Source organism: Thermothielavioides terrestris, chromosome 2 (genome assembly GCF_000226115.1).
Source record: "Thermothielavioides terrestris NRRL 8126 chromosome 2, complete sequence".
Lineage (NCBI taxonomy): Eukaryota > Fungi > Ascomycota > Sordariomycetes > Sordariales > Chaetomiaceae > Thermothielavioides > Thermothielavioides terrestris.
The window spans coordinates 7279683-7302513 of NC_016458.1; the positions used below are offsets into that span (position 1 = coordinate 7279683).

The window sequence follows — 22831 nt, forward strand, 5'->3', positions numbered from 1 at the left end:
CGACCAGCGCTTTTTCGATCAACCGGAACAGTCAGAAACAACAAAACGGCACGTAACGTACCTTGTCACAATATATATACACCAAATCTGAACGAATTGCTAAAGTTGTGATATAATAACAAGCAGGCAAGATGAAGAAAGAGCATCCAGTCAACCCTTCGATTCGATCTCGGGTATATCCACCACCGCCAAGAACAACAACAACGACGACAACATCACCCCGGTGCCCTATCCTTATACCCCCTCCCCTTCCCACTTGCTTGCTTTTCTGGTTCAGCTGCCGTCTCTGTCTCGCGTGTCCTCGCCAAAGCAAATCTGCTGCCGAAACATGCTCGCTGCCCAAAGTCAAAACCGATCAGTCAATCATTTCCCGGCTGCCACGTTGGTGCTGTGCAATGCGGTTTTCCTATATTTTTTGTATGCTCGTCTTCTCTATGCCTTGTCGTCCCGGTTCGCTTCTCGGTACGGTTTTTTGTCGCAGTGAGATAGATGTGAATGAGTATCCTGAGAATCCAAAGGGGGAAACCGGAAGAAAACAAAAGAGGAGAGAAGAAGGTTGGAGGAGTAAAGCAAAAGAGAAACAAAACATAGGGGCAGGAATATTAGTTGTGGCAAGTAAGTTAGTAATATAGACATGCAAGAACGGAAAAGTAATGATGAACATAAAAAGAGAATGCCTGAACATATGACAGGGAAGAAGGGTACATGACAACAACCAAAGTACATGTGGCGAAGACAGAGCAAATAGTGTACAAGAAGTGAAGCGAAAAAACAACTCAAACCAACAGTCGAAAGGGTCATTGCTGCAGCCGGGATGCAAAAAGAAAAAGGGAGTCCCAAACAAAGCCTGGAGAACCCGGAGGCCGAGGCGGTTCGTTCACGAGAAGCCAAGGATCCAAGTCCAGAGCCGCCGGGCGGTCAGCCAAGAAAGAGACGAATACGAGGCCAGCGAGGATCCATCCAGACCAAACGGTCATGTACTGTGTAGTTGCCGGGCTCTGCGGCTGCGGTCGCCGTTGTTGCCGTTTCCTTTCCACGGGGTGGCGTGGCCGTAGTGAACGAGAAGAAGAAGAAGGGGGCGGGCGGCGCGAGCTGGGACGGACACAATGCATTGCATTGGTCCAGGACAGTCGGCACCCCTTTGGGCGGAATTGGCGCTGGGTCGATAAACTGCCAAGTATGGAGCCGGTTCGTCCGATGTGTGTCGCGGCTTCTCGGGCGGGCAAAATGCTCCAGGAAAAGCAATCCCGTTGGGATGGGACGTGTGTGTGGGGTATTGGGGGGGGAGGGGAACAGGTGCCGAAAGGGTTGGTAGGGTTGTGTTTCAGATCATCGAAAACGGTTCGGCCGGCGATCCAAGCGTTCCGGCCCCCTGCATTAGCATCGGACGCCCGTGACGTCGCAGGGCCGCATTATCGGGTCCCGGGAAATTGTCCAGGGGACCGCTTGGGCCGGCCCGCGGCTCAGAGAGCCGCATCAGAACGTCAGGCCGTTCTCCGTCATTGGGCCTTGGGAAGCCCAGTTCCCACTTCTCCGCCGTCCCGCAACTCCATCGCGACAGGATGCGCGGCTTGCAAGCGCCCGGCTGGTCGAAACGGGCGGTGTCGTCGAGGGTCTCGTGGCCCATAGCCCATGGCCCATGGCCCTTTGCAATCTTGTTGCCCGTTCGACGCTCTTCGCATTGAGACATCCAGAGCGGCAGTCAACAAAGCGCAGTAGGCCGGCCTCCAAGCGTACCAACCCCGTATGGTTTTTTCGTTCAGGCCGTGGGGTGCTTCCCCTTCTCTTCGGCCCGCGCGCTGTCGTCGCCCTCGGCGAGCCCGTCTCCCGTCCCAAGATTCATCCTGGAAAACACGTGGTGGATCTGTTGCAGGCTCTCTCTCTGCGTCGCCACCGCCATGGCGTTGCGTTCGTCCGCAATGGCCCGGATATTCTGCAGCAGGGGGCTGAAGCCCTCGTCGTTCGGGAGCCACCACCGAATGCAGCTCTCGTCGTGAAATAGTTCTGCCATACGTGTGCGCATCGTGATGGGAGATATGTACCTAATATAGCAAGCGAGGGTCAGTGCCAAATCTTGTCTTGGTCTTTTCTCCCGTGCGATCCCCCGCTACGAATTCCCGCGGCCGCTCCTGGAGTTTTGCCCGCCGGCAAGGAAAAAAAAGGCCACTCACCCCATCGTTTCCAGCACGGCAAACTTCCTCCTCACCCACAAGTGGTGCCTCGCATCCGGCCGCATATAGAGTGCTGCAATGGCGAGGCACGAATGCAGGATGATGAGGCTGCCGGGCGGGCTCTGCGGCCACAGCTCGACCGTCCCGCAGATCTGGCATATCGCGTGCGCGCGCTCCATCAACCTCGACCGGTCGTCTTCCGTCAGCTTCGCCGCGCTCTGGCTGGCGTGCATGAGCGCAACCGAGTGGTACTCGCAAGTCAGGAGCGTCGAGGCGAATAGCGGGGCCCGGAACAGGGCGCCCGGGCCGAAGGGATTGGCGGCGTCGTCGGATTCCGCGGCCTGGCTTCCGGGGAAGTTGGTCACGAGAAAAGCGGCATCGGTCAGGGCAGGATCCCAGCCGTTCTTCCAGTCGTCCAAGGCTGCAGACAACGCGCAATGCTCCGCAGTGTACTCCTCCTCGGTGACCTCTTGCTTGGCGCCTTTGGCATAGAGCAACGACATCTCCATCGAGACCAGCCGCAAGCGTGCTGAGCACGCCTCAATTTTCCATCCCACGTTCTGGGGCTCTGCCGCCGCCCGCGACTCGTAGTGTTCCACCGCGGCCAGGAACCACTCCCGAGACAAGGAGGTCCCGAAGTTGCCCATGATGCCGATGAAGACGTCGTACCTGGCGTACCACGTCACGGCCGCACGGCCCACGGGCGTCTGCATGGCCGACTGGGGCGTGAAGAGGTTCGTGAGCACCTCGAAAGCTGCCTTCTGGTGGCCCATGAGGTTGATCCAGTCGCCCAGATATTCCTTTGCCGGACCGTTAGCGCGCGAGGAGGCCTCTGCCTGGGCATGCACACACCGGCTGCTTACCTCTATCGTAGCAAGCTGCAGGATCGTCAGCAGCGTTCCCACGCTGTACTTCTCCGTCTTCTTCAGGCATTCCAGAAGCAGCGTGACGCTGCGGCTGTAGTATTGAAGGAACTGGTTGATCCTTCCATTTGGGTCCCTCATCGCGTGGTGATATGCTGCGAAGCAGACCACGGCATAGAGCAGCGCCTCGTTGCGGAGCGCCAGCCCTACCAGGATCGGCCGAAAGAAGTCGTCCGCGTCGTGCACGGCACCGTAATGGTAATGAGTGATGTTCTCGTAGAGGTAGCTGAGGTAGAACTGCAGCTCGTGCGGGAGGAACGTCCAGTCGGGCCGGCCGGATGACGCAACGTTGGCCGCGTCGAGGCAGTGCGGCCCGGCGGGGGTGTGTGCGCCGGTAGGGCCCGTCGACAATGCTGGGGACGAGGTCCCGTCGCCTGAAGGGGTCTCCGACCCCTGACGGTGGCCTGCCCCGACGCGCTGGCGACCGAAAGAGGAGGTAGTGCTGGACCGCCGGAGGGGAAAATTCGGCGCCGATGTCTGCGACGTCGCGCTCTCGGGCTCGTCTACGTCTTCGTCCATGATGGGGTCCAATTTCGCATCGTGCTCGACCTCGTCGTCGTCATCGTCGCCGCGTGAAGAACTTGGGCTCGGCTGCTGACTGGGGCCGGCTGCCGCATCTTTGGAGCCCCCGCTTGATGAACCCTTTGGCGGGGGCGGCTCTGGGTAGACGCATTCTCTCTTGCCTTTCCTGCATCCTATGCTTGGTTAGCCTCGAGAGCCGTAGCTGTCCGGGCAGCGGGGCTCTCCACAAACGAACTTTCACAGATGGGATGGGTTTCATCGCACTGCAATCCGGTCAGACAGAGCCTGAAATACGATGGGGCGCTCGGGGTCGGTCTACCTTGACACGCCGACTGCGACAGGTGTAGCAGCCAGACCTTGTGCGGCGGTGTTTGACGTGTTCTAACCCCGGCGCAGACTTTCTCCTGCTTCTCTGAGCCTTTGGGGCGTTGAACATGATCGGTTCCGGGAAGCCCGTGAAGTAACCTAGGCTCTGATAGGGGTTGGGCATCGGAGAGCCACTCATGGGCACGGCTGGCGGAGGTGGCATGTGCCCGGAGCCGCCCAGCTGGGTCGGGCTGGGCTGGGCTCCGACACCCACCATCGAGGACAGGAAGTGATGGTAGTATTCGCTCATGGTGGAAGGCTGGCCGCTACCGCTCGGAATCCTGGGAGTACTGGCGCGGTATCGGCTGTCCGCGATAACAAGAAACCGAGGAGGCCAGCGGTGGCCGGGGTTGATGGTGGCTCCGTCTCGACACGAAGGCCGTCCAGGTACGGGCGTCGGCGGCGGAAAACCAGCGCGTCAACCGTGACTAGGACGGATCGGACAGCTTGAACAGCGCTTGCGGGAAGGTGATTTTAAGGTTCGCGCCGGCCTCGGGCTTGAAATCGTGGCGCCTGATGGCTCACACAGGATCTGCCGAGGAGGAAGAACTCGGCGAAAAATGTTCGAAGAAATGTAGAAGCAGTCGAATCCAGCCTGGATCCACGTAGAAGTGACCCTTGTCAGATAGTCGCGTTGCTACTGCACTCAACCCTTCCGCCCAAATACCATTGCAGAAGTATCCCCGGTCAATATTAGTGATCCTTGACCAGAGAAGGTGTGGCCGAGGGATGGCAAAGCGGGAGACTCAAAGCCGCCCCCGGGCGTTGGGCGAACGACAGATTGGCAGAGCGTCAGGGGTGAGTCCAGAAGTGGGAATTATGGGGTCTGGGGTGTTCGGTATACCGCTGGGATGGACTGGGCAGGGTCTCCGCTCAGCTTCGTGAGACGGATGCCAGCCAAGTTACGCGTACTGCGTATGTATCCGTATGTATGCACAGGTGGCAACCTTTCGCGGAACCCTGGCGGGTTCTCCCCGGTGGTGTGTGGGAAGCGGGACTGAGCGGGCCGCTGCCAGCAAGAAAGCTGTCGCCGGCAAGGGTCAGGCTCCCCAGGACTCGGCGCTTCGAGGTTGAGAGGTAGTGTATTGCCCACTTATAGGGTGAAAGGATGGAATCGGTTTGCGGAGCCGGTCGATTCTTGGTACGGACGTGGGTTTGCAGGCGGGATACCACCGTGACTGGGCAATCGTTGGCCAGATGGATACAGCCAAGGTAACCATACCCTACCCCCCCGGAATGTGGCTCCTATCAGCGGTACAATGAGAGGTTGGCGGCAACCCTGGGCAGCTCAGCAATTCCCTGAGGCGGCGGGACTGGGCGATCCCACCGTCCCGTTGCGGGATGTGACGGTTCTGGGACAATCGAGGGGCAAGGTACTGTACTTGGTGCAGGCTGACAAGGCGGCAAACCTGCCGGTCCGGTGGGTGTGCGACGCAGTAACACAGTACACAGTACAAGCTCAGCTGGCAAAACGCTACCCGGTAGGGATGGCGAAAGCGGCGGCTGGTGAAGAGACGGGGCGTGCGTGACGTGGGAGAGACCGAATCTGGCCCTCCGGGGTGGTAATGAGACGCAGCCAGCAACTGCTGAATGCAACGGTGGCTCTGCTTGGAAACTAGCGCAGAAGAACGAGTGCCGTGTCGAGGGATCGCGGCCCATGCAAGGAGAGATCACGGACGGCCGATATTGGCAAGACGAGAGATCCTTGGGAGCCGTTGTAGTGCAGGGCATAAGCTCGTTAAGCTGGATCTTATTATCAGTCGATCAGTTAGCGGCGACCCAAGCCAACACTAACGGCGAGGGGGGTGAGTCGTCCAGGATCAGCTTGGCCCCGGGCCGGTCCAAGAGGCGTGCGCGGTAACGTTAGGGGAGGGGTGGCCGTCATAAAGGGCAACCCTGGTTCGAACCAGGCCCAGTAACTTCCTGCGCTGCTTCCACAGGAGCCGTCACAGGTGGATTGACCCTTTCTCCGGGGAGCTTCTCTTCCCGGCCCCTCGGGAGGGCGTTTTCCACTACTGCACTGTGTAGTGTTAGTAGACACCTCCAGCTCAGGCAAACAGTTCAGAAGTGATCACACAACCAATGCGCGAGGGCCCTGAGCTGGTTGACTCTGCCGTTGTAAGGCTCCGTCCGCGTAGAACGGAAGTTGCCTGCGATTGATGGTTAGCACGGAGAAGAACCGCACTGGCTGGTCCTCCCGTCTGAGGCTCTCACGGCTGACTTTCTGCAAAGGCCCAGGCACGGCGGCTGGTCTCGGATCTTCTCCGCCATTATGGAATGCAAGGCAGGACAACCTTGTCTCCTCGTCCGCCCCCCTGACGGGGCCCCGGCAGAAGGCGGCAGAAGTCTCTTGCGCGGTGAGCTAGTGTAGTTACTCTGCTAGCGTATTTCGCTTGACAAGGGTCGTCAGATTCGTCCACAGTCTCATCGAAAGTGTTGCAATAGTGTGATGTATGTAGTATAGAAAACGGCGACAGGGCGCGTGGGTGGGCCTCACCCACGATGATGTCGACCGGGGGACGAAGTGATGGGAGTTGAAGATGCCGCATGTATGAACCGCAGTAGTGTATGTGCGGATTCCTACGAACGCGTCCATAGGCGCCGCTTCTCCTGTTTGGGAAATCTGGAAGCAGGACGCCATTGGCCTTCATAGTTTGATCGGCGTCGGCGGGCAGGGCCGTTTGCAGACTCCCCGCCCTCATGCCGGTGGTTCATCTGATGTGTGTCCCAGCGCATCCCCTCGTCGCACAGCAGCCGTTGGTGCTAGCGTGGTTGGGCCACTGGTGATGCCGGGGTCACAGCTGGGTCCGCCGCCCCTTGCCAGCGCCCTTGCTCCACCTGCTAGCGGCGCCAGCACGGTGGGACATGCCTCCGATGGTGCTAGCGGCCACATGTTGCGGCGAAGTGAACACATGGCTTCCGTGCCGAATAGGACGTTGATGAATGGACGAATGCGGAAAGTGAAGCGCACGCGCGTTGTCGATGCGCACGGTCTGGTGGGAAAGCATTTCGCACCGCTCCCAACCTTCACAAAGCAGGGTGGGCAGGGCACCTCGCCAGTGGACCGGCGCCAAACCACACACATCGTCAGCAGCCAGCCAGACCCCGACCCATGCAGTCCTGGACCCATGCAGGTCCGCGAATATCGGGCCTGCACTCCCAAGCCTTGCCAGGGTATGCGCCCTCCGCCGTCCCGAAAGTGAAGTTGGTCCGCGCGCCAACGGTGGAGCCGATCCGATCCAGAGGGACGCAAGATGGGAGCATGCAGCAGCGATGCAGCAGCGATAGGTGCAGGAGACGCGCCGCTACAACCTTCAACCGCCATGCCCCGTCCATCTGGTACCGCACCGTACGGACATGGTAGCACGGTAGCAAGGTTCCACCGCGTCCACGTTCATAGGTTGCTCCGTCGCGATGGTGAACGACGGCGGGTATGCAAAGCAGCATCGAGTCAAAACGTCTCAATGCAGCGCCTGTCGTGTAAAGGATGGCGCCGGTCGGTGCCATTTTTGGCATCAAGATCTGATTAGGTGGTGTGTGGGGAGAAAAGGAAGAAGCGGCAACTACTACTGTAACATTACCTAGGTTAGTGTAAGGAGTGGTTGAGAGTTACCAGGCCCCTTGATAGCACGACACCCTGGTGCCGGCGAAGTCCCTGAACCAGCGGATGTTGGGACGAACTTCATAATAAAGGTATGATCCTGCAATTGCGCCGCGGTATTAAGACAGCTTGACCCGGGAACTTGATGTCCTCGGCACGTAAGTCGTGGAAAATCAAGTACCCTGAGCGGAGATACACTAGGTAGTGTATGCCTGCGTGACTGTCGACAGGGCGCATCAATTCGGAGGGCAATTTCGGTCGGGCATGTGTAGGGCGGAATACTCCGTACCTGCCCGGAAAATAATGAGGTAACGGAAGGTTCGAAAATTTGGCGGAACCAGGGGTTGGTGGTTCCTCACCACCATGGTCCATCACGGAAAGTGCTTCCATCCATTGCTTCCTTCCTTCCCTGCCTATACGTCAGGAAAATATTATGAGCAAGAACATTGGACGATCTCACGGGCAACATCCTCACGGGCAACATCCTCGGTGAAGCCGGTTGTTTATCCTCATTGATCGATTTGACAGGAATAGCATACCTTCCTTGTGTACAGTACACTAGGAAGCTACCATCGACATGGACAGCTCCATGTTGTTCTTTCCCCAATGGGTCCTTTCCCCAGTCACTGAACCTTGCCGTTCCCTCACACACTGTTGTAAGGTACCGTAGGTAATGTTAACGCTATCTTGAGCAGGGCATGAAAGTGTGTCGTACTTTGTAAACTGAAGCGTCCATCATGGGCCAGGGAATGCCGTGCATTGGGACTTGCGTGTCAGGACTTCCGCTCAGCCATCCAGCTTGGACATGCCTTCTGCTTTTCTTGCCTAGGTTGATACCTGAGTTATTGTGGGCGCTGTGCGTGGACACTACACCCTCCAGACACAAGGTGGGAGGCCCGGCGCGGTGGTTCTCTCAAGGTTTTGGAGATCTCCGCGGCCCACAGATGTTGAAATGAAGTATTGGCTTGGTGATGAACCAAGTTCATGCGGCAACATTAGCTCATCGAGTGGTGATTTCCGTGCCTGCCACGGCCGAGCTTCCCCGACAACACAGCGAGGAGGCGGAGCGTCCGTGCAACCGACCCAGTTGCCAGGGGCCGCGGCGCTGGCGTTCAGCATTATTCTAAGATTAAGTGTCAGTATTCCGTAGTGTGTGTTTGGTGTCCTCTGCGTCATCTGGGCCAGTGCATGAATTTTAGTTCCACCCAACTCTAGCGCCACCTTCAACCTCCAACAGATTCGACCTCAGGAGCTCGGCCTTCGAGAAGAATGCCCGACACGACACGCCCTGTATGTACTCTGCATTAACGGACAATTTTATCGAACGATGGCCAGTTGTGGGCTCTCCGATCTTCGAATCGCCAGCCCGTGCGCCGGCGACCCCCGAGATCCCCGGCCGGAGCCTGTCCAAGGCTAACCGTTCACATGCTGTTCGTGTCGAACGAGAGGACCTATGTATGGCAGGGCGGCGGATTCGGGGTTTCCGGGTCACCACCATGCTGATCTCGTCGATCTCATCGTATGCAACTCTTTCCGGGAGCACTAGTTAGCCCTGCGCAGTTGCTCCCGTGAACTCGTGGGTTCGACATTACACTATTCCGTCCCACCAGGCGCACGCCTGCTGTGGAGCCCATTCAAGAGACGGCTGTTGTTCAGGTCGTCCATTATACGCTAGCCTCATCTCTTGTTCCGATTCGCGTCGCGTGCCTTTCCTGAGTGGGCAACAACGCCGCGCCTCCATGCCATCGATATTGCCGGCGGCAAGGTTGCCCAGAAGACAGGGCGGCCGACGTGATGGTCAGTGGCATCTTAACCGGTGACTCTACCGTTTGACGACTTCCGCGAGCTTCCGGCCTGTACACCTCTGCTGCTAGAGAAGCCCGAAGAAGTTCACTGTCCATACCGCAAGCGCGAAGGCCACGGCTCCTCTCTGAGCAGGCGAACACCACCCAAGTTAGTGTTGCTGCCAGTCTAGGCGTCTGTCTGAGGATTGCACTTGTTGCTCGGCCAAGCACAGTTGAAGGCTCTGACGGAATATGAACGTCGTGTCCCACGAAGGCATTGATCAGTTCAACGGCCGGAAGAATTCAGCATCCTTCTTCTCCCGGGTCTCGTTTCCTCAGCCTCACTTACCAGTTGGGACTTTTTCTTTCCGGGAAATGATAGGGTTGCTTCGTCCCAAGCAGATGTATGGAATAAATACCTGATTACTGACTGCAGAGCGCTGCTTGTGGATGCGCCAACGTTATCCTCTCCCTCGGAATTCTGGCCACCACCCACCCCCTTCTGGCCCCGGCGCTTATACGTCAGTGATATTGTTACTAGTCACATTGTTCAATGACAGATCCAGCTTCCGTCACACTGCACGCCGGGCAAAAATCAGACTCGACCACCATGCCAGGGCCACGCAGCCTCAAGCATTGCCCGAATTGGCGCCTGCAGCCGCTGGTTTCGGGGCGGGATCCCGGAAATAATGCATGCTTGGGACCGCGGTGCTTGTGTGGACATTGCACAGGACAGCCAAACCCGGTCGAGCACTCAGAAAATGAGAGTCCGATCGTTGCAACTTTACGCAATATAGAGAGATGATTAAGATCCAACGGCAAATCGGGTCGGCGAGGTTAAAATCCAGTCGAACGCTGCTCTACGTCAGATTGCCGGCTCAATTTGGGGCCGTAATCCGACACAGGTTCGACTTCGACATCGGTCTATCCCTCTCACATGTTTCAAGTTGACAAAGCCGCTTGACTCCATGATCTCGGGAGAAAGCTTCTATTTTGGTCTTCTGGTTGGGTATGCAATATGCGTCCACATGGTGATTGTGTCAGAACACCGCCTGTCATACCTACGAGCAAAGAGGCTGTGGTAAGCTTGCGGCTGCTATTGCTGTAACGCAACCAGCCGCGTCTTCTCGGTTTAACTAGGGCCGCTCGTTCTGTCGGCGTTTGTAGGTTACAGAACAGGTAGTGAGAATTTTGAATGGATGTCCATGCATCCTGTTGACAGGGCCGCTGTTGGACAACAGGATTCATCCGTCTGTCTTATGAGCTCGATACACTCACAGCATTTTCCTGTAGCTGTTTCCGGCTTTTGCTGCTTCCTCATTGACGACCATTGCCACAAGGACAGGCCATTAGCTCATACCATGTGTCTCGCATTCCTTACAGCTAGGTAGGTAACAGTGATTGGCACCTAAACCCCTCCAAACTCTCAAATAGTTACCTGTGTAACATATAAAAATTGAATGACTTTGATTGATCTAGTGAACAAACTTGCTCTCGCATTATAACTGCCCAATAAATGGAAAGAAGAAGGGTGATGTGCCGAGTCCAAAAATGAGCTGTCATTGTATTGTCAGTCAACATACGTAATATACAGTCACGGGTAAATACACGAAACACAGTATGAGACGCACCGTCCTCAAGGCTCAACTGCCCTGCCCCTGAACAGCTGGGGCGGCCGCTAAGAACCAACCTTAGCCAGGTGTTGAAAGTCCCGTTAACAACAGCAACGCCACCAAATCGGCAATGGACGGGAGCACGGCCGCGGGCCGCGGGCCAATGATAGACGCACCAGGTGCTTTTCTGGTGCTCATCACCGTTTTCGTCTTCTTCCTGCCTCTGCTCATTTACTTCCCCCCGGTGCCGCCTTCCAAGCGCGATGCGCTCCTCGAAACACACACCCAAGCCGGCCTTGGGCGCTCACAAGCCAAAGATGACGTGAACGGCGCGCAGAAGAGCGGCGGCGCATCGGGCCGGGCCAAGATCCGCAGCCTCTGGATCTACCCGCTCAAGTCGTGCAGGGGCATCGAGGTCGCCCAGAGCAAGGTGCTGCCGACCGGCCTGGAGTTTGATCGGCTCTACACCTTCGCCCAGCTCAAGAGTCCGTTCCCCGTCGGCCTGCAGACACCGGCCGATGAGAAGGGCGCGCATGTGTGGCGGTTCATCACCCAGCGCGAGTTCCCGCTGCTCGCCACCGTGCAGGTCGACCTCTTCCTGCCGGACATCGCCAAGGCCCGCGGCCAGCTGTCGGCCAGAGTCGCCGAGCCGTTCCTGCTGGTCCGCTTTCCCTGGCAGGAACGGGGGCTGCGCGGCGTCCTCGATTGGGCGGCCGCCAAGCTCGCGCGTGGGTGGCCCGCGCGCCCGGAGAAGGAGTTCGTCTTGCCCGTGGTCTTCCCGTCGCGGGAGGAGATCGACGCGCGCGGCTACGCCTACGAGGAGGTGACCATCTGGCGCGAGACCGTGACGGCGCTCAATCTCGAGGTGGAGCTACCCCGGGAGCTCAGCCTCTACCTGGGCGTGAGCAACAGGCTCGGCCTCTTCCGCATCGACCCGGCCCAGCTGCGAAACGTCTACCGCTGTGCGCCGACGGCAGACGAGGCCGGCTACCAGCCCGTTACTGGCTTCCAGGATGCCGTGAGGACCTCCCCTTTTCCCCTTGGCACCCATGCTCCGAGATTGGCCCGATTGCCACCATAGCACCGGGGGCACCGCTCTTAGCTGACTGATTGTCCGTGGTCGGAACTGGCTGCACAGTATCCCTTGCATCTTCTGAACCTGGCGAGCGTCCGACATTTTGACACCAAGATTGACAAGGACGAGACCCTGCCAGTCCTTGATCCCAGGAGGTTCCGGGCTAACATTATAGGTGAGTTGCGTTGACTCTGAACATGCAGTGCAGTGGAGCGGGCAGCTGCCATCCCACTTAGTCCGACCATTTGCCTTGTCCACCGTTGCGGCGACCTCTCCACAATGACTGACATCCTATGCTCTTAACTTGGCAGTTGACGGAGATGACACGCCCTATGACGAAGAGACGTGGAAGAAGATCCGCTTCATTCCCGGGCCCGGGAGCAAGCGCGACGCCTCGACCTTCCACGTATCCTGTCGTACGGTCCGGTATGTCGGGATGGGGCTTCCGTGCTTGAGCTCAACTCTGACCAGACTCGGTATTTACTAACACGCCCCTCCCTTCCAAGCTGCAAAATGCCCAACGTCGACCAAGACACGGGCCATCGCCACCCGGTGGAGCCCGACAAGTCTCTGCGGAAGTTCAGAGACGTCGACGAGGGCGCGAAGCACATGGGCTGTTTGGGCATGCAACTGACGCCTCTCTATCCAAGGACCGCCTCCCCCGACGACCTGGAGAGCTGGGTTGAGGTGGGCATGTCCGTCGAGGTGCTAGAGCGAGGTAACCACGTGTACATTAGGCAGTGAATCATATCCAAGGCAAGGAGGAAGTGACATATGTAGGTAGGACGGGAAAGGCGTATAGCAGGGAACTGAATTTAAACAAGACGTCACGGCTTAGACTCCACATCCAATACTGCCCCCCCTAGCCCGTGGCCGGACCTCAAATCATGTGTCAAACCATTGTGCTGGGGAAGACAATTGTCACAGAGTAAAACAAGTCATATCGGCGCACACCGTCCAACTACCGAACACAGATACAGATAAACAGACCTTTAACTCAAGCCAGCGGGTGAGCCCTCTCCTAACATCCCTTGACCAAACCCAGTCCAGCTACCGCGAGTTCTACCACCCACCCATCCTCACAAAACCCGAGAAAAGAGAGGGGGGAAAACCAAAAAAAAAAAAAAAAAAAAAAAAAAAAAATCACTTCAAATCGGCCGGCGTCAGCGCCTGGACCATGCTGGTGCCCTCGCTGAAGCGGGTGCGGAAGATGCGGTTGGCGTTCTGGAACATGCCGTCCTTGAGCGAGACGACGATGAACTGGGACCCCTTGAAGCGCGTCTTGATGAGCCGGCCGATGTTCTGCGTGTGCGACAGGTCCAGCGCCGCGTCCACCTCGTCCAGGATGTACATGGGCGCCGGCTTGAACTGGAGCAGCGCCATGATCAGGGAGAGCGCGATGAGCGAGCTGAGCCCGGGTAAGAAATCGAGTTAGTTAACTATTTAGCTGGGTTGGGCATGGCTAATGAAGGGGAAAAACGGAAGAAAGGGGGAAGGAAAAAAAAAAAAAAAAAAAAAAAAAAAAAAAAAAAAAAAAAAAAAAAAAAAAAAAAAAAAAAAAAAAAAAAAAAAAAAAAAAAAAAAAAAAAAAAAAAAAAAAAAAAAAAAAAAAAAAAAAAAAAACGCACCGTTGGCCGCCGCTTAGCTCGGTCAGGGACTGCTTCCAGACCTTGCCCAGGCTCACCTTGACCTCCAGCCCGTCGCTGATGGTCTTGCCCTCGGGCGGGTCCAGCTTGGCGAAGCTGCCCGGCAGCAGCTCGGCGAAGATCTGGCCGAAGTCGGCATTCACCTTCTGCCACGTCTCCTGCAGCGCCTTCTTCTTGTAGTCGTCCAGGCTGACGATGGTCTCCTCGATCTTGCGCTTGTCGCGGATCACGGTCCTCATCATGTGCTTGAGCGACACCTCCTTCTTCTCGACGCTGTCGATCATGTTCATGACCTTGGGGTTGATCTTCTTGCGCAGGCCCTGGCTGCGCTCCAGCAGGTTCTTGTGCGTCGCCTTGCACTCGGCAATGTTCTGGCCCTTGAAGTCGTAGGGCGTGCCGGGCCGGCCAAACTGGTCGCGCGCGTCCGCGATCCACTCGTGCGCCGCTTCCATGTCGGCCACGCTCTGCGCGGCCGCCTGCTGCTCCTTGTGGAACTTCTCGATTTGGTGGCCTAGTTTCTGCTTCTCGAGCCCTTCCTCGGCGAGACGGGCGTTCTTGGACCGGATGGCTTCCTCGAGCGCGCGGAGCTCGTCGTCAAAGACGTGCAGCTTGGCACGTTCCTCCTCAAGTTGGGCTTGGGCGGCATCGTGCGTCTCCTTGACCTTCTGCTGCTGCTTGACCAGATTCTCCACCTCTTCCTGCTGGGCTTTGAGTGAAAGGTCGATGTCCTGCAGCTGTTCTCGCGCCGCAGCGAGGTCGCCAGAGACTTGCTCCGAGTCGAGCTGGGCAGTCTGCAGTTCCTTCTGCAGAGCCTTGTTTGACGACATCATCTTCTCGAGAGAGGCACGGAGCTTGTCCACCGAGGACTGGAGCTCGACGAGCTTGGCGTCTTTGTTATTATCGAAGTCCTTCATGTCCTTCTCGATCCTCTTGATGTCGGCGTTTGCCTCGGCCTGCCGCCTCTTGGCTTCCACGATCGACTCCTTCAATTGAGAGATGGTCTCCTTCATGTTTTCCACCTCTTGGATGATGGACGACGATGAGTTACCGCTGATTTGCTCCTCGGCGAGCTTGATCTCGTGGGTCTTGAGATCGAGCTCCTGTTTTATCCTCTTCGTCTGGTCGAGCTTGGACTTCTCCCGCGCAATCTGTGCCTGCAGCTGGCCCAGCGATGCCTCCGCTTCCCTGAGCTGCCGAGTAATCTCGTTGAGCTTCTGTAGGGTAACCAGAACGCCGCTCGAGTTCGGAGCACTGCCGCCAGACAGAGTACCTGACGGATCGTAGGCATCGCCCTCCAGCGTGATACTCCGCATCCTCACGTTCGGGTCAAAGGTCACTCTCTTGGCTGTCTCGGCGTCTGCGCAAATCAAGGTGTTGCCAAACACGTACTCCAGAGCAGCCGACACCTCCTCGTCGTACCCGACAAGAGACAGGGCTAGATCAACCTTCCCAGGCGCAAGTCTCTGAGCGGTGGCAATGGTCTGCGCAGAGGCCCTGAAAGCGGCGATCTTGTTTAGGGGGATGATGGTCACCCGTTTCCGAAGCCTTCCGCCCTGCAGCAGCTGCGTGCCGGTGACCTCGGTGTCTACGACGACGTTGTAGAGTCGGCCGCCGGCGCAGATCTCGAGGGCGGTAGCCGCTTGTGTAAACTGCTTGTCCAGCGTGAACAGCTGTGCTACCAGGCCCTTGACTTTTGATCGGTCGAAGTTCGGCACCGGATCTGCGTAGTGGAAGTCGATGTTGGCGACCTTGCGCTTCAGGGCATCGGATTCCTGCCGCAGGTTCCGGATGGTTTGCTGGAGAGCGCTCTCTTGTTTGTACATCTCCTGCTCCGTCCCGGGCTGGAAGCCAAGTTTGCCCAGCTCCTTTTCCAGCTTCTGCGCCTGGAGCTTCAGCCCCTCGATGTCCTTGAGCAACCCGGCATTTTGCTCCTTCGCCTTCAGAGCGCGCGGCTCCTCTTCCTTTATGCGCTTCTCGAGGTGGGCAATCTTGATCTTTGCCTGTTCCTGCTCCGTCACGGCCGCCGTGACTCGGTTCCTCGCGTCCTGCAGCTGTCCCTGGTACCCGTTCTCTTGGCCTTCCTTGGATGCAACACCGGTCTGCAGGGTCTGGAGCAGCTCTTCTTTCGACTCTGCCTCCCGACTCTGCTTCTCGGCCGCCTCTTTCGCAGCGTCGTACTTGGCCTTGATCTTGTCGTAAGCCTTGGTCTTCTCCTTCAGGGTCGCCTCCAGCTCAGCAACCGTTTTCTCACAGGCTGCCCTCCGCTCCTGCTCTTCTGACATGCTGCTGCGCTTGAGGTCCACAACGGTCGCGAGGCGGACCAACTCATTGGAGTGCTTTTTGACCGCCTCCTCGAGCGCCTGTGCCTTGCCGCCCTTGCGCAATTCTTTGTCGCGTTGCGTCTTGACCCTTTGCAGGTCCTCTTCCAGATGAGATATCTCGCTCTTGAGCCGTGCTGCCGACTCCGCCAAGTCCTTCTCTCGCTGCTTCTTTGCTTCGAGGTCGGATGCGGATTGCTTCAGCTTCTCCTGACACCGCACATAGTCGTGCGCCACTACGATCCTGGTCAAGCGCTCGAGATCGTTCTGTGTCTGCTGGAAGTCGAGGAAGGCACGCTTTTCGGTCCGTAGCTTCTCGAGTTTCGGTTCGATCTCGTCGCGGAGAAGCTCAGTGATCTCCTGAAGCTTCATCTCCTTCTTGGCCATGGTCTTGAGCGCCTTGTCCCTCCTGTCCTCGAACATGCGGGTTCCGGCGGCCTCCTCGATCATGGCAAGGATTTCGACGGCCTTCATGTTCAACACCTTGGTAATGCGCCCCTGCATGATCAGGAAATTAGGGTTGTTGATGTTGAGCTGCACCGACTGGAACAGGTTCTGCACAGTCTGTTGCTGGGCGCGGTGGCCGTTGATGAGGTACTTTGTCGTCCCGCCGAGAACGATCTGGCGCGTCACGCTGATGGTCGAGTACTCCTCGAATCCGATGGGCGAGCGCTTCTTGTCCCGGTTGTCGAACACGATGGTGACGCTGGCCTTGGTGACGCCCGCCTGGCCGCGCTTGTATATGAGGTCCTGCCGGCACTGTCAGCGACCAACGCATTGTCCCCCTGGGGCATGCAATGCGCGTGTGTCCGCCTCACCTGCAGGTTCTGCGCCCGGACGGTGGACATGTTGGTGATGCCCAGCACGAAGCAGATGGCGTCCAAGATGTTGGACTTGCCGCTGCCGTTGAGGCCGGTGATGGAGTTGAAGCTCTCGTCCCTGCCTCTTGCTGTCAGCGCCCGCCCCGCCTAGCCTTGGGTTTCCCGCCTCGTGGTGCCAAATTACCATCCCGATATCACGGTGCGCACCGCGTACGACTTGAAGCCCTGTTGCGGGGTCAGCTGCAGTCTGCACGCTGCAAAACAATTTCAGCATCCGTCGCGACCTACGTCGATAATCAATTCCGTCACTCTCATGGTGGCGCTGTGGAAGAGTCCCCGTCAAGTTGCTGGGTGTCGATCCGTTTCGGGACTCGGAAAAGGGCGCGAGTCGCAAAACCAAATTCCAAGACACGCTGCCCCTCGTGTCGCCCCAAGCAGTTTATTTGTTTACCATTCAGGAACCGTCGCCCCGCAGCACGTTGGCTGCACGCTGGCACGTGCGCTTTCACCGAGATCTGCAGCGTATTCAGAGTGCGTAACGTATGTACCTTACATACACTAGGTATTACATCCGGCCTTCAGTCTTGCCGCGGAGCCCCGGCACCTGCATGACTGAGAATGACGGTCGAAGTGTCAGCTGTCGAAGCACATATACCTATCTCTAGATGGAAATTAGCATTCTAATGGGACCCATCGTTTATTGACAGAGACTAGCGGCTCCTCTCTGCAGCAATGCACGCTTTTGTGTCCCGGACTGAACAGGTTAGTACCTACCTTAGAGTGTAGCAGGCCGAATACAGGTATCATTACCGGGCTGTGTGCGGATTACGTAGGGTAGTGGAGCAGGATCCAGTGGACTGTGCATCATCGGTATTAACTGAACGTTTGGTGCGCTGCCTAACGTTTGGTGTGTTAGCGCTGTCTTGGCGGCCATTGGCCACCTTGGTCAGAACATGGGCCAGGGATCCCCCAATCCGGTCCCAGGGACGCCGCAGCTACTGTCGTTGTCCCAACTGGCGACATCCGCCTCGTCGTCAGTTCGCCCTCTTTTCGCAAGTGCCTCCAACCACATCTCTGTGCTCGCATGCATTGTCCGAGCTCTGATCCGTGCCCGGACCCTGTTTCTCTGGATGCGCCGTCCCCCGACGCTGGATCGTTTAACCGACCTGATTTCCCGACTGCCGTACGATACGGCTGCCTCTCAGAGCCCCAGGTCGCCGCCGAGCTGAGCCCGTTTAAGCTGCGTGACATCGAGTACACTCCTGCATAACCAGTGCACGGGCAACACAAAGCATCCATGCGGTGCAAGTCTGCAGCCTGCAGATGTGAAGCGCATCAATCAATGATCTGAACGGCCGCGATCTGATGCCCATCCGTTATCGCCGCCATTGCCGCGCGCCGAGGCCCCCGGCCTGGTTCGGAGTACGCCCGAGGCCATGATCCCCTCGCGGCATTCATCCTCCAGTACCCTTACGCCCGACACAAGAGAGTCAGCCACCGCATCCGTCCGCCCGCGGAACCGTCGCCTTCTCACGACGCAAGACGACGCCGGCTCGTCTTCTGCTCTGTCCAGTCCCAACCGCACACCCAGTCGAGGTGCCTCACCAATCCCGTCCACGCATATTGGATCCGTGACGGGGAGGAACGATTCAAGCGCAGATATTGTACAGAGAAACGCCCGAGGAAAGAGCCCAGGCGTCGCCCGCGGGCTTCTCGATGCATCGTGGGCGCCTAGCTGGGCCTCGGTGCAGCAGTTGGCGTCGTCGCTCCTTGCGGGTGTGGCGGAGGGATCTGGCGTGCGGCCGAGCAGCAGGGAAGGAAGCAAGTTGCGAAAGCCGACCGGCCAGGTCAGATATCAGGATGACCGGAGGAACGACAACTGGGGCCCTGAACCACCGGCCGAGACAAGACCGCGTCCGCAAGACATCGCTGCGGGATCACTCGCGAAGAGGGAGGCCGCGCTGAAGGCCATGCGCACGGTAAGCATCCTTGAAAGCCACGACGGCGTCAATGGCGGACTGGACGTGACCGGAAGGTTCAAGAAGCGGAGCTCGGATGAGGACCTGCGAGGGACGGCTCAGACCCAGGGAGCTGAAGAATATCTGGCCTACATCCATCACGTCCAAACGACAGACACCTATGCAGGGGTCGTGCTAAAGTACAGATGCCGGGAGGACGCCTTTCGCAAGGCGAATGGGCTCTGGTCGCGGGATAGCATCCAGGTTCGGAAATGGCTAGCCATACCGGTGGAGGCCTGCGAGGTCAAAGGTCGTCCTTGCGATCCGCCCACGAATCCGTCGTCGAAAGTCGACCTGCTATCCAGAACCCCGGATGCGAGAGATCCATTCGGCCGTGACGGCCAAGACGGCTTCTTCGCCAGCTCCGCAAACGGGAAATCAAATCAAACAACAAGTGAAGAGGACAGCAAACCATGGACGCACGTGCGGTGGGTTTCGATAGACTCTCATCCACATCCGGTCGAGGTCGCGCGGGTTCCGCGGAAAGCGCTCGGCTACTTCCCGCCGCGGCGGAAGAAGAGCATACACACCACATCCACCCTCTCCACCCCGCGCGCCTCGACCGACCTACCGACTGTCACCGTCTCCGAGTCGGGCGTCGAAAGCCCACGCAGCACTTCCTCCCGCCGACCTAGTCTCCTTTCCAATCGCGGCGCGTCTAGCGCCTCGACGCCACGGAACCGCCTCAGCAGCTTCGGCAGCAACACCGACGACCGCCGCCCCGCTTGGATGCGCCGCCCCGGCGGCGTCGGCTCCCTAGACAGACACGTGCGCGAGCCGGGTCCCGAGCGGGACTACTTCAACACGTGGACCAACAAGCACCTCCCCGGGCTCAACATCGACTCCCTGCCGTCCATGTCCGTGATGGGATCGGAAAGCGCCCGGTTCGGCTTCGCGCGGCCCGACGACAATGCCCCGGTCGCCATCGTCGAGAGTCCCTTCGAGGAGGGCCGCGACGCGACGTCGGCGAGCCGGCAGGGCACGGGGCTGGACAAGGCGGCGGCGGCGATCGAGACGTGGATCAGGGGCGCGTTTGAGCGCGCCCGGCAGGGCCCGCTGACGCCTGTGTTGGGCCCGCCCGGGAGGCAGGGTGCCGGCGGGGCCGGGGTTGCCGGTGCGCCAGATAGGGGCGGGGATCTGATCGAGCTTGCGGACACGGGCAGCGACGACGGGAGGTACGAGTCGTCGGCCTGGGACACGGGAGGGCTGCTCAGCTCTCTGTCGGGCCCGGCTTCCGGCAGCGCATCCCGGGACCGGCCTGGCACGGGGAGCAGTCCCGGCAGGCAGTGGGCCGCTGGAGTGAGAGGGCGTGGAAACGCTGCGCTGGGGAACAAGAAGGCGGATTGAAGGACAGCGGCGAAGGAGGGAACTAATTTCATCTACCTATCTATTCATGGCTGTCCAGCGAGCAGCCGGTTGGGAGCGCTGCCGGGATATCCTAGCATTGCGTTATGGGCGTTTATTGTATTTTGTATGCTTGCTTTCCAAGACTACTGGGGCGGGCCTCTGCATCCGCAAGTTTTGAATAGACATGAATGGCAAGCTGGGGTTTGTCGGTGTTTCATGGATTCGTCCGAGGTCGGCTCGTTTCGAGTTACGGAGCGTTGTGCTGGTGAGCTGCGTTAGGTCAGTGTAAGTGATCTAGGTATGGGCTTGCTACAGGGAGTTTCTGGAACGATAAAACGGGCACCGCGGGGCAATGGCTGAGTGGAACCCGCGGCCACTCATCAAGAAGCAGAGCCTGCTGCTGCCGATAACATCCTTATCGCCGGACCTGAAGCGTCACTCAACCACCACCAGACCTGGTCTCTGCAACAAGCATTCTTGGTGCCTTTCCTCGCCTCCTCCGACGAACAAATCAATTTCCCTCGTCGTCAAAAGTCCTGTCCTGTCCCACGAAATGAGGGCAGCATGCCCATCTGCATCGAGTGCCGGCACCCCGTCAAGACGCTCTGGCGCGAGGGCGGCGGCGACAAGTCGGGCGGGCACAACATCCGGCTGACGGTGTGCAAGAACTGCGGGCGCTTCTGCGACAAGTACGTTGAGCACGACTTTGTCGTGCTGTTCATCGACCTCGTCTTGATCAAGCCGCAGGTGCGTTGTCTGTGCGCGCGCGCGCCCTCTCCCCGTTGCAGGGCAGGAAACCTGGGCTGGGAATGGGTAAGGCGCGGGGGATTGAGTCGCTGATGTTGGAGGCTAGGTGTACAGGCATTTGCTGCATAATACGTTGATGAAGGATGAGGACGAGTTTGCGGTCAGTCAGTTCTTATCTTCACTCTACAGAGCTAAAGGCTTTGGGGGGAACTGGGAGCTGATGGAAGTTCTCCTGGATTTCTCGAAGGAACAGCCCTCCATTATCCGCCTCGGCATCCTCCTCCTGCTCTTCGATGTTTACCTCACCTGGGCCCGCATCGAGCGGCAGTCCGTCCCCGATGCCGATTCCGCCGACGGAAGCAGCACCAACTTCGGCCGGCTCGCGCAGCAGCCGATAGTCTACCAATACATGTTCTTCTGTACGCCCCGTTTCCCCCCGCCCCCTCCCCCTCCCCCAAGTCTCTCTCTCAACGCTCACCGGCCTGGACGAACAGTACTCCTCTGCACGCTCTCCACCGTGGCCTTCCACGGCTCCATCCGCTTCCTCACCTCGTCGCCCTACTCCCCGCTGGCCCTGCTGGGCGTCCTGCCGCGGTACCCGCGCCCCAACTCGGTCTCGACCGCGCTGCTCGTGTCGTCGTCGACGAAGCTGTTCCCCATCCTCATGGTCATATGGGAGTACGACGTGCCCGCCGCGGCCCGGTCGCTGGGGTGGGCGGTGGTGGCGAACAATGTTGAGGCGCTGAAGATCCTGCTGGACTGCGGGTACGGCGTGGCGGCGCTGCTGGCCACGGCCGGCGCGGTCAGTCGCTGGGTGGTAGGGCGGGCGGTGCTGTGGGCGGCAGGGCTGGAGGGCGTCGATTCGGCCGGCGAGGCCGGCGTTGCCGAGGATGGGAGGGCGTTCGTGGCGATGCTGATGTACGTGAGGGACTGGGCCGGGAGGTTGGCTGTGGGTTAGTTACCGCACGTGCAATCCTGAGGTTCCTGCTTTCCAACTTGCTTGGCCAGTCTCTTTCAGGATTTGATCCGGCTGGCTGACTTGTTGCTTGTAAACGTCGTTTGGATGTGGTGTACTTTGTATTAGCCCGCTCCCCTGGGGCTTCTTGCTGCATGTACAAGTGAAAACAACTCGCCCCAAAAGTAGAATCCAAACCCACAAGATGCCTGCCCCGCCCAAACGCCGTCCCGATCTGTATGGAATGCCGTGGGTATTCGTACAACAAGATGGATGGAACATGCCCGCTCGCGCCAGTGCCCTGTCTTTCGGCACCCCCATCCCCCGAGAGTTTAGCCTCTAATTAGTGGTGGATGTACTCCTTCCGCAGATCCGACCGTCTCGGCTCGATAAGAGGGTTGAGTTGAGCCAGGAAGGTGATGGCCCACATGAGGTAGCAGCTGACGATGGAGAGGATGAGAGACGAGCGCCAGAGCCTGGGTTTCGAGAGGTTCATCGTCAGTCCGACGCCTACTTAAGGAGGAAGGTTTAGTGTGCGCATACACTTGGTTCTCGCCCTTGGGCGCAAAGAACCACGAGGCTAGGCACATGGCGATGACTACCACCAGGCCGATGAAGATGCTCCAGCTGCGTCCGGGTCCGTGTTAGTCGGGTCAGCCGATTCCAGGGCGGAGCTGGGTTTTGTTTGCGCACCCGTTGGCCATGTTGCGGAACTTGTGTACTAATAAGCTTGCAATGTGCTTTGGCACATGGACTGGAATCAAGGTTTGGGCGGTGGGGTTGCGGCCGAGGGAACCGGCGGCGTAGTTTCGATGGCTGGATGCGCGGGCGTTGGTTTGGAGGTTGGCTCGGAGTACATGCCGCAGCAGCAAGCTTGGGGTCGCCTTGCTTAGTCATACAACTTTTACGCACGGCGTATTGAAG

At 58.4% G+C, this 22831-nt stretch overlaps 6 protein-coding genes across 6 annotated transcripts; 3 read left to right on the plus strand and 3 right to left on the minus strand.

Moving 5' to 3' along the window:
- Window positions 1-1694: 1694 nt before the first annotated feature.
- THITE_2115379 (uncharacterized protein) lies at window positions 1695-3872 on the minus strand. The gene is made up of 4 exons (XM_003653162.1): window positions 3852-3872; window positions 3035-3789; window positions 2172-2971; window positions 1695-2042 (listed from the first exon to the last, which is right to left on the minus strand). Exons 2-4 carry the CDS (start codon window positions 3611-3613, stop codon window positions 1760-1762), a joined length of 1662 nt encoding a protein of 553 aa, XP_003653210.1. The 5' UTR covers window positions 3614-3789; window positions 3852-3872; the 3' UTR covers window positions 1695-1759.
- Window positions 3873-6064: 2192 nt separating this feature from the next.
- Window positions 6065-7185, plus strand: THITE_2128871 (uncharacterized protein; the record flags this gene model as incomplete). The annotated part of the gene is made up of 3 exons (XM_003653163.1): window positions 6065-6100; window positions 6150-6339; window positions 6548-7185. The coding sequence occupies 3 exons, from the start codon at window positions 6065-6067 to the stop codon at window positions 7183-7185; spliced, it is 864 nt and encodes a 287-aa protein (XP_003653211.1).
- A 3812-nt stretch (window positions 7186-10997) lies between these two features.
- Window positions 10998-13016, plus strand: THITE_2115383 (uncharacterized protein). Its single transcript, XM_003653164.1, has 4 exons — window positions 10998-11998; window positions 12119-12230; window positions 12367-12481; window positions 12562-13016. Exons 1-4 carry the CDS (start codon window positions 11144-11146, stop codon window positions 12797-12799), a joined length of 1320 nt encoding a protein of 439 aa, XP_003653212.1. The 5' UTR covers window positions 10998-11143; the 3' UTR covers window positions 12800-13016.
- Window positions 13017-13198: 182 nt separating this feature from the next.
- On the minus strand, window positions 13199-17155 carry THITE_2046476 (SMC2-like protein; the record flags this gene model as incomplete). The annotated part of the gene is made up of 5 exons (XM_003653165.1): window positions 13199-13463; window positions 13684-16769; window positions 16838-16958; window positions 17025-17065; window positions 17129-17155. The coding sequence occupies 5 exons, from the start codon at window positions 17153-17155 to the stop codon at window positions 13199-13201; spliced, it is 3540 nt and encodes a 1179-aa protein (XP_003653213.1).
- Window positions 17156-18276: 1121 nt separating this feature from the next.
- Window positions 18277-22101, plus strand: THITE_66503 (uncharacterized protein; the record flags this gene model as incomplete). The annotated part of the gene is made up of 5 exons (XM_003653166.1): window positions 18277-20144; window positions 20769-20952; window positions 21059-21112; window positions 21206-21371; window positions 21447-22101. The coding sequence occupies 5 exons, from the start codon at window positions 18277-18279 to the stop codon at window positions 21908-21910; spliced, it is 2736 nt and encodes a 911-aa protein (XP_003653214.1). The 3' UTR covers window positions 21911-22101.
- A 50-nt stretch (window positions 22102-22151) lies between these two features.
- On the minus strand, window positions 22152-22773 carry THITE_2115394 (uncharacterized protein). Its single transcript, XM_003653167.1, has 3 exons — window positions 22601-22773; window positions 22451-22534; window positions 22152-22383 (listed from the first exon to the last, which is right to left on the minus strand). Exons 1-3 carry the CDS (start codon window positions 22609-22611, stop codon window positions 22251-22253), a joined length of 228 nt encoding a protein of 75 aa, XP_003653215.1. The 5' UTR covers window positions 22612-22773; the 3' UTR covers window positions 22152-22250.
- Window positions 22774-22831: the final 58 nt, after the last annotated feature.